Below are 9,893 nucleotides of genomic sequence, written 5' to 3'. Positions count from 1 at the left end.
CCCCCACGCCCCCCACCCCCCCCACCCCCCCCACCCCCCCCACCCCCATGACTCCTCTGGAGGCCTCCCAGTAGGTCTGGAATATGTGCCCAGTGCTTGGTGTGCAGCTGCGTGAGTGTGAGCGGACTTGTGAGCTTGCCCACACGTGTCCCGGTGTGTTTGTGCTTGTGCTGGGTGACAGTACATTCGTGTTTTGATGAGTGTGTAACCAAGAGCCTGTGATTTGTGAGTCTGGGGGACTGGGTCCGTGTGCTTGTGAACATCACCTACGTGTGGCCCTACACACGCGTGCGAGAGTCTGTGGTTTATGTGTCTGCATGACTAAGGCCCTGACCCCGTCTGCCCGTGTGTGAGTGGGAGTCTGTGTGTTTACAAATGAATTCGTATGTTCAGGTGTGCACGTGGCTCTGCACGTGCCCCTGTGTGGACAGACGGGTGGGCACATGGTGAAGGAGGCCCAGGGTTTCATAACTGTGTCCGCGGGCCTCTCTGCGTGCCCATGCCTGAGCCTGTGACGCTCCCGACTATTTCTATAACCTGCGTCCGCCTGCCAGTGTGTGCCGGTGGTGTAGGGTGTGTCTGCCTTGCAGTGTGCGTGTGTGTCTGCATTTTCCGGCGTCGTTACGGGCTGGGGGTCGGGGGGGTGTCAGGCTTCTCATCCGTGTTTTCCTGAGTGCGTATGCGGTGCGAGCGCGTTCTTCGTCCCCAGAGCGTGCGTTTGTGTTTTCCTGGCCGTGTGAACCATGGCATGCGTGCTCGGGACCTTGGCGCTAAGTGTTTTGGTGCTTCTATGCGTGTTTCTGTATTCTGAGCGCGTGCTGGCGTCTGCCTGGGGTCTGCGGCCCAGCCCCGGTTCGGTCCCTGCCACTTGTCCTAAGCGGGCCCGTGTGTGCGCGCCCGCGGGCCGTCCTGTGTCCCGAACGTGTGCCCAACGTGCGCGGGGTACCTGTGCCCGTCTAGCCAAGAGCGCTCCGTGCGCGCGAGCGGCTTTCCGGGACGCCGCAGTGGTGGGGGGCGGCCCCGCGAAGGGCGGGGGTCACCGGGACTGGCCGGCGCCGGCCCCGTGCGCGCGGAGGCGGGGGCGGGGGGCGGGGGCCGCGGGGGGGCGGCGGTACGAAAAGGGCGGCGCGCGCGGCGGCGGCGGCAGCTCGGCGGCGGCGGCGGCGGAGAGCGCAGCGCGCAGCCCGGTGCAGCCCTGGCTTTCCCCTCGCCGCGCGCCCGCGCCCCCTTCCGCGTCCGCAACCAGAAGCCCAGCGCGGCGCCCGGAGCCGGACCCGCGCCCGCGCCGCTCCCGGGACCGCGACCCCGGCCGCCCCGCGATGACCGCGACCGCAGCCCTCCTGCCCGTCCTCTTGCTCCTGCTGGCCTTCGGCCACAGTGTCCATGGTGAGCCCCCCCCACTCCGGCGGCCTGGCTCGCGCCCCCTCTGGGGAAGCCTGCGACGCCCCCCCACCTCCCCGGCCGCCCGGTGCCCCGCACGCCCCGTCCCATGCGCCCCAACTCCGGCCCGTCCCGCCTAACCCTAAGCCCCGCACGGTGCTGCCTCGCCCTCCCCGCCACCCTCGCATATGCCAAGCCCGGCCCTGGCGTCCCCGGGAGGGGGGCAGGGGAGGTGTGGGACCCCCACCCCCCCCACCCCAGCCCCTTCCCGCCCCGCAGAAGTGGCGCTCGCAGGGGTGTCGTGCGCGGAGACAGGAGGTATGGAGAAACGAGGTGATGCTCGGGAGCCCTGTGTGGAAATGCTCTGGGGTGCAACTTTGGGGTGTCGCTGCGTGCGCGTTCAGGAACAGGTCTGTGGGGGCTGTGGGGGGTGGCTTTGCCGTCGCAGCACCAAATTCCCACCGAGGAGCCCAGCGCAAGCCCCTCCTGCGTGGCGTTTGTCTCGGTGAGGGGCTGCGACACTTCTGTCTGCAGCGGCCATCTGTCTCTGACAGTGAGAGAGTTGCCCCTTCCCGCAGTGCCCCCCGCCCCCACTGCACCAGAGCTGATGGGGGGGCCGTCTGGAAAGCTGGGGAGCTAGTTGAAGTGAACACACACAGTAGGCACCTACCAGAGTGTCTGAATCTCTAGATAGCGTCAGAGTGGCAGAATCTCTTTTGCAAAAACCCTTGCGTCTTTTTTAATATGAAGAGTCTGGGGTAGGGGAACTTGGGGGAATTTGACCTGGGTGCCTGGTTTAGCGGGGATCAACCTTTAAGAAAAATCCTGATGCCTTACCTGCGAGGCTGCCAGGTGAACCTGTCTGGCCTTTTCCAAAGCCAAATACCTCCAAATCTGCTCCCCATATTAGGCTCACTTTGCAAAAGTGAGGGCTTGGCTGAGGGCCCAGGGGTCAGAAGCTTTCCATTCACTGTCTCCCTATCCCCTGCTTTTAGCATTTGAGGTTTCGTATTCTGGGGGGGGAGGGTCTGAGGGGGTGGAATTAAATGTCTGACCTGCTCCTAGGAACTAAGTGGTTTACTGTGGTCACTCCATAACCAGGAACATGGCAGAGATTTTTCTTTCTCTTCCCGTCCCCCCCCCCCCGAGTGGGCTGATGTGAGACACCTACTGTGTGCCAGGCTGGTAGGAGGGTGTTTGGCTCCCTCCGGGGAGGCTGTGGGCTGCTGGGGAGAAGACAGGCTTTGCCTTGGCCTCTGGGGCCTCGTGGGGTGAATGGTGTAACCTTTCTTGTGACTCAGGAGCTGAATGCTTCCCGGCCTGCCACCCCCAAAATGGATTCTGCGAGGATGACAATGTTTGCAGGTAATGGGGTGGCTCCCCAGAGGCATCTCGTAGGTGGTCAGGGCAGAGTGCTGGGGAGTCGTGGTGTCAGGCAGGAAGGGGGGCTTGGCTGCTGGGCTGCAGCAAACAGCTGTCTCGCCCCCGCAGGAAGACTGGTGGGGGATAGCCACGGGTAGAATGGGGCAGGGGGTAGGGGACAGCCGCGGCTCCTGTCTGCCGTGTCAGCAGGGGGGGTGTTGGGAAAGCCCCTCGCAGGGTGAGACCACTGCCGGCCACTGCGGCAAGACGCACTGCTTCCCCGGGCTCTCAGGGACCCCTCTGTCTGGTCCTCTGTTGATACTCTTCCGTTCAGGTGACTGGTATTTGCTTCCTGGGACCCACTTGGCCTGGTACTGTGCAGACACCCCCGAGGGATCTTGGCTCCACAGTAGGCAGCCTGAGCTCCCTCTGCACTCCTGCCCCCCTTCATAGGTCCCCATCTTCCCCTCCCCTCCCCCCGCAGGTGCCAGCCTGGCTGGCAGGGTCCCCTGTGTGACCAATGCGTGACCTTTCCTGGCTGTGTTAACGGACTCTGCGTGGAACCCTGGCAGTGCATTTGTGACCACGGCTGGGACGGGAACCTCTGCGACATAGGTGGGCACCCCACCCCACCCCTGCCCTGGGCACCCAGCCACCTCCTCCCAGCCCGTGGCGGCCTCCCCTCCCCCTCCCGCCTTATTCCCACACACGCAGGGCTCTGTATGGTAATGATCTGTTTATATCCTTCTCGCTGGTGCCCCCAGAGCCTCCTCACAGGTAGGGACTTAATTTTGCTCCCCTCTGCTCGGCCAGCACCAGCACCCAGAGAAGGCCCTTTGTGGGGCCCAGCAGGGAGCTGCCTGTTGAATAGAGTCACGACATAAGCACACGCCCCACAAAGCTGAAAGGGTAGAGGCCTGGGTAACCTCTGCGGGTCACTAAAACTCCGAGGGGGTAAGGGCTCGGGGTGGGGGGGTCACAGAGCTAAACCTCCAAGAAATTCACACGGGAGGCTGCAAAAGCACTCAAACAAACAAACAAACGAAGGGGTGGGGGTGGTGAGCGGGGGTGGGGGGCCAGGAGCTGAGTCAGGGCCGGCTGGCCCGACAGAGCTGGTGTCCCTGGTCAGGTGTAGGGGGAGGCTGGGGTTCGGGATGGGCTGAGAAGTGGTCAAAGTGCAGATTGGTGTGATCTGTTGATTTCATTAATTTATGCAAACTTTGTCCTCCATTACCCTGAGCAAATTGAGAGTTGGCTGTCCCTGCATTTTTAGGCTGCAAAATGTCCATCTGAGTCCATCCTGCTTTGGCAGAGCCTGCCCTGAAGCTGGGGCAAGCTGAAGTCCTCGAAAAAACTCCCAGCAGCGTAGGGCAGCCACCACAGGGCTTCTGTCCTTCGGTGCTCAACATGAGCTGGGACGAGGGGTACCGTTAGGGAAATCGAGGCTCGAGGAAGTCAAGGGCCGTGCTTAGGGACACAGAAGAAGTTGTCAGGAGAAAAGCCAGCTAAAATCCCTTCTCCTAGCCCCAGAACTGGGCTAATTCTCAGCTGTGGCTCTTCCTAATCCTCTCCCTTAAGGAAAAGGCAAGAGCGTGTTTTGACCACCCACCCCTGCCCCCCATCTCCAGGGCAGCGGGCTTTCCTAATTGAGCCCACCCCCCACCACATTGTCTCAGGTCCTTAAAGGCCCCGCAGCTGACTCATGCTCTGACCAGCGGCTCTGCCGGCCCTCAGCACCGCACCCTCTGAGCTGCTTTGGGACCCACAGGATCCCCGAAAAGCCACCTCTTGGGGTCAGGGCTTTTAGCCCGGAGCCCACCTTCTTTGGTGTCTGGTTCAGGACTGCCCCCTCCCTGCCCATGGAGTTTTCCAGACAAAAATGTTCCCTCCTCACTGGGTTGACAAAGCCTCGCAGCCTGGGACTCCGGGTCCCAAGGAAACAGCCCTCCGGGTGATTAGCGGCTCTCTCCCTTTCTCTGGGTCTCTGAGGCTGTCAGGGCCCCAGCTGCTGCCCCAGCAGAGACCCCCGGCAGCTTTCCCCTTGCCCGGGCTTAATCTACCCTTCCCTTGGGCTGGAGGCCCGGGAGTTGGGAAGAATGGCTCATCCTCTGCTCGTGGGGCTGGATGCTGCTGGGAGGGAAGGGGGGGCGGTGGTCGCCAGCTCTTTAGCTTAAATTTAAGATTCCCAGTGACGGGGTTGCTGGGCGCACAGGATCGGGAGCCTTCTCCTGCTAGCTGTACCGGCCCCTTCCCGTAGTGATAAATCCTCTTTATGTTTCCTTATACTGAGCCGGGCTCCCGGGGAATGCCTCGTGTGCTCTGGATAGGCCATCAGCATGGCGGTCAGGCTGCTCCTTATTGACTGATTGCCATTCTCCCTCCACAAGGGTGCAGGTCTCCTTAAAAGAGGGGAGAAAAAATTCGCACATGTGTGGCCTCTGCATCGGGGACCCCCACCCACTCTGCCTTAACTTGCAGCGTCTCTGGTTGGCCCTGGCTTTGTATTGGGCAGGTGCCCCAGGGCAGCTCAAATGTGGGAAACCAAAGCTAAAAGGTACCCCCTGCCCAGACGTACCAGGGAGAGTGGGGAAAGTGAGGCACAGAATGGGGAGGAGCTGAACCCTGAGGCCGGCTGGAGCCGGGCCTAGAAAAGGTCCCTCCTGGCCCTGCCTGGGGGCGGGGGTCTCCACTGGCAGAAAGCCCCTGACCCAGGCCCCTTTGTTTAGCTGTCCCTGACTCGGCCGGGCCCTGCATAATGAGTGCGCATGACGGGAGGTGTAAAAAGGCGGCGGAAATATAGCAGTGTTCATGGAAACCCACATGGACAGGAGAGCACTCAGATACTTCTAATTTCGCTGCCTTCAAAAGAAACAGCCTTTCCACCATGAGCCCCTCCGTTCAGATCCTGAGCGCAGAAAGAGCGACCACCAGGAGGTGGAGGTAGTGCTGGGGCTGAATCAGGTTTCTTGATTCCCGACAGGGTCTTCAAATGTCTCCATTTCTCCCCCGCCCCTCTGTGGTGGGGAACTTTGAAGGGCAGCTGGTGTTTTCTTAACAGCTGGGCTGTGCGGTTGCCCTGAATGGCAGGGACACCCCCCCCCCCCCCCCGCCGCAAACAGGAGAAGCAGGATGTGAAAATTTGTCTAGGGGAGGCAGGCACTGGGAGCCTTGGCCTGGCACACACCGTTTGGGGGGAGAGAAGGGGTCTGCAGTGAAGGTCATGCTGCTGGACCGGAGAGGGGACCTGGTGCCAGGAAAGGGGGACGGCTGTCCTGGGTTGAGGAGCAGCGAGCGGTCATGACTTTTCTGGCCCTGTGACCTACCCCAAGGGAGCCCCTTCAGCTCCCTGAGCTGCTTACCCACTGCAGTTTCGGGGGGTCACTATACGTTCTTCCTCAGGACCCCATTTGCTGACCATTGACAGTGGCCACAAACAGAGCCATCGAGGCAGCTCGCTCGGGGTCCCTGCCCTTGACCAGCTGGAGCGCTCTGTCCCTGCCCCCATCCAGAAAGCTCTCCTTCCAGCCTGTCCCCCTCTCCCTCCCTGGGAAGGGGTGACAAAGTCTGCTTTTCCCTCCCCACCCCAGACGTCCGGGCTTGCGCCTCGACCCCCTGCGCCAACAATGGGACCTGCGTGAACCGCGATTCCGGCCACTATGAGTGCTCCTGCGTCCCTGGGTTCTCGGGAAAAGACTGTCAGAAGAAAGATGGGCCCTGCGTGATCAATGGGTAAATATTCTTTCCGACTCTGTGTGATCTGATGAATGCTGCTTTGATTCCTGCTTCACATCCCTAAAGACCCTTTCAGCCGAGCCCAGTCGGACCTGTCGCCTGACAAAAGACCGAGTAAGTGCCCGTCCTGCAGCCCCGCGGGGGGCCGTCCCAGATCAGGGTATTTAGCGGGGAGTGTGTCATTTCCATCATTTCTGAAGGGACCCCGAAGGTGATTTCATATTCCCTTGATGCTCCCAAGTCCCGATGTGCATGCGTGATGGTAGACTGGGCCCGCCAACCGGAGCAGGGGAACAGGGAGCCGCACCGTGTTCTAAGGGCAGCCCTGGGGGGTGGGGGGGTGGGGAGGCGAAACTCTTTGTGAAGCCCAACTCACTGCATTTTAGGGGGTGGTTTTGGGGAACTGGCAGGCTCTGTAGCTGGGTTTTCGGGGATGTCTTGGGGGGATCTGCTAAGGCTCAGGAGTGGGGAGAGGGGCCTTTGGCCAGTGGGGTCTGGGGGGGGTCCAGCTCTCAGCTGCCCTCAGTGGGGCGGGGGCTCTGGGACTTCTGAGCAGTGGGCACAACAGACAAGAAGGGCCACTTGCTTTCTAGCAGCCAAGCCATTTCCGGCCCTTATCTGTTTAGCTACCCTGAGCCTACCCAGCCGTCTGCTGGGGCTTAGGCAGTCGGTTGCAAGAATGCAAACTGGAGCCGGGTCCCGGGCCGGGAGCTGGGGGGTGGGGGAGACAGACCAGGCAGAATAAGCTTATCTTGACCTGACATTCCAGGGGGCTGTGGAGGACCCTGGGGCCAGCAAAGGCCACAAACAGGCATTTGTGCAGCATCTAAAGATCAGTGTTCAGAGAGGGTCAGAGGAGAGGGGGTCACAACCAAAGTCTGCGTCTGCTTCTTAGTGGGATGGGAAAATACAGAGAGAAACCTTTAAAATATTTTGTTTTCTCTCCAACCAACTTGAACCAGTCTGTCAAAATAGAGCCTAAGGTCCTTGAAGTTCCTTCAGAGCCCAGCTCCCATACAGCCCTCACCCCCAAGCGGCAATGCTGATTTCGTTGTGCTTAGAGCCCCTTTCTTCTCTGGGTTTTGGCATTTATCAGATGACAAAGGGTCTGCTCGTTTAAAAGCACTTACATTAAATGCTCCTGTGCTCTGCTCTGAGCAAACAGCTCCGGTCTGCACGCCGCAATTGGGTGAATGGCCCACGATTAAACAGCCGGGCACAGACGCTGGCTGGGCCAGCAGATAGACGGAGGCTTGCTTTCACTCTGAGTGTCCCCAAGGGCTTCCTGTACAATAGTCTGCAGGCTCTCCGCCGAAAGTGACAATACGAGTCACCATCAGGGTGGTGGTGTGGCGCAGGGAGCTTGTGTGGGGGGGGGTACTGAGGCCCCCGGCTCTGCCCAGCAGCCCAGGGATGGAGCTGAGGGAGGGGGCTCGCTCCAGCCCTGGGTCATCACTAACTTTGCCTCTCTCAGCCTCAGTTTCCCCACCTGTCCAGTGACTAACCGTCAGGCCTCTGGTCGGAGAGATGACATAAGAGGTGGGAGAGGAGACGGGCGTCGGCCCGGGAGGTCAGGCGTGTTCCAGGCTGGCAGCTGGAGGGGGTGAGGCGCGCACCCCACCCCACAGGCGCGCCTCCGTCCAGCTCGGACCGCCCAGGAGCCCCTCGTGGGCAGGGCTGGCAGCGCCCGGTGTCTCCCTGGCCGGTGCTCGCTCGCGCACCGGACGGGGCCTAAGCACCTACCTGCTGCCCCCTCCAACCCCCCCCCCGCAACATCATCCTAGCCCAGCCCCCCGAGGGCCCTTTACCGTGTCCCCCTGTTGTGTTGCAGTTCCCCCTGTCAGCACGGAGGCACCTGCGTGGATGATGAGGGCCGGGCCTCCCATGCCTCCTGCCTGTGCCCCCCTGGCTTCTCAGGCAATTTCTGCGAGATCATGGCCAACAGCTGCACCCCGAACCCGTGCGAGAACCAAGGCATCTGCACCGACATCGGGGGCGACTTCCGCTGCCGATGCCCCGCCGGCTTCGTGGACAAGACCTGCAGCCGCCCCGTGAGCAACTGCGCCTCCGACCCGTGCCTCAACGGGGGCACCTGCCTGCAGCACACCCAGGTGAGGTACGAGTGTCTGTGCAAGCCCGAGTTCACGGGCCCCCTCTGTGGCCGGAAGCGCGCCCCGAGCCCCCAGCAGGTCACCCGTCTGCCCAGCGGGTACGGGCTGACCTACCGCCTGACCCCCGGGGTGCACGAGCTGCCGGTGCCCCAGCCCGAGCACCGCATCCTGAAGGTATCCATGAAGGAGCTCAACAAGAGCACTCCCCTCCTCTCCGAGGGCCAGGCCATCTGCTTCACCATCCTGGGCGTGCTGACCAGTCTGGTGGTGCTGGGCACCATGGGCATCGTCTTCCTCAACAAGTGCGAGGCCTGGGTGTCCAACCTGCGCTACAACCGCATGCTGCGGCAGAAGAAGAACCTGCTGCTGCATTACAACAGCGGGGAGGACCTGGCGGTCAACATCATCTTCCCCGAGAAGGTCGACATGGCCACCTTCAGCAAGGAGGCCGGCGAAGACGACATCTAAGCGGCGCCCCTGCCGGCCCCTCTCTGTTCTCGGGGTCCCGCAGAGCTCACTATATGCGGTCTGTTCTCCTCTTTGTGGTGGAATTTGCTCTATTTTGTGTCGAATCTGGTGAACGCTATGCTTACCTATATTACCTTTGTGTTGCTCTGTGACAAAGTGCCCAAAGCATCCTCTTGCTCTCTCTTAATGCATGATCGAAAAATAATAATAAGAATTTCATCTTTAAACAAGTAAGAGAAATAAGTATGTTATTCTAAACTCTAAACGTAAAATCAAAAAGACCAAAAAAAAACAAGGCAACAGAACCGGGACTCGGTGCCGACATCCCTCTCCGAGGGCTCTCGGCCACGGTCCTCGTGAAACCGTTACGAGTGCTGTGCATGACCACCCACTGTGAAAAAGGCTAAAATCTCTTTCGTTCGTTAATCCTCACACGCCACATCCAACGCGCACTCACATCAAGTTCAACACCGCAAACTTTAGATCTTTCAGATTGATTTGAGATTTTGCGGAGTGCAGCGGCCGTGTGTCAGGCAGAGAGAGCCCCGGGTTGGCTGCTGGGGGGGCCGGGACCTCGTCCCAGCCCTGCCACTAACTCGCTGTGTGATCCTTGGCGAGCCCCTGTCCCCACCCCGGGCCCACCTCTTCCCCCCTCGAGGGAGGGGCTGGAATGCAGTGACCATCGAAGTTCTCTCTGGCTCTAAAACTCTGAACGAAGAACGAAGGGGTATGAACCAAAACAGTTCCTGACCCTAAAAATTAGGATCTGATGAAGACAAAGTCTCATCCCGGGATCCACAGGTTTTGGCCTATCCTGGATGCACACTTGACGTATTGAGA

General features: G+C 60.7%; 1 protein-coding gene across 1 annotated transcript; it reads left to right on the top strand.

Moving 5' to 3' along the window:
- Positions 1-1,315: 1,315 nt before the first annotated feature.
- Positions 1,316-9,239, top strand: DLK1 (delta like non-canonical Notch ligand 1). Its single transcript, XM_028101826.1, has 5 exons — positions 1,316-1,386; positions 2,682-2,745; positions 3,227-3,357; positions 6,330-6,471; positions 8,306-9,239. The coding sequence occupies exons 1-5, from the start codon at positions 1,320-1,322 to the stop codon at positions 9,051-9,053; spliced, it is 1,152 nt and encodes a 383-aa protein (XP_027957627.1). The 5' UTR covers positions 1,316-1,319; the 3' UTR covers positions 9,054-9,239.
- Positions 9,240-9,893: the final 654 nt, after the last annotated feature.

The sequence above is a fragment of the Eumetopias jubatus genome, unplaced genomic scaffold (assembly GCF_037043125.1).
Source record: "Eumetopias jubatus isolate StellerSeaLion01/CBP00866 unplaced genomic scaffold, mEumJub1_p1.0 scaffold_7, whole genome shotgun sequence".
NCBI lineage: Eukaryota > Metazoa > Chordata > Mammalia > Carnivora > Otariidae > Eumetopias > Eumetopias jubatus.
This window is presented reverse-complemented; position numbering and strand designations above follow the sequence as displayed.

What these genes read in the sequence shown, in the direction of transcription:
- DLK1 (XM_028101826.1), top strand. Translation starts at nt 1,320, where the DNA reads ATGACCGCGACCGCAGCCCTCCTGCCCGTCCTCTTGCTCCTGCTGGCC. An exon ending in GAGGATGACAATGTTTGCAG is followed by an intron (nt 2,746 to 3,226) that starts GTAATGGGGTGG and finishes CTCCCCCCGCAG; the next exon opens with GTGCCAGCCTGGCTGGCAGG. An exon ending in GGGCCCTGCGTGATCAATGG is followed by an intron (nt 6,472 to 8,305) that starts GTAAATATTCTT and finishes GTTGTGTTGCAG; the next exon opens with TTCCCCCTGTCAGCACGGAG.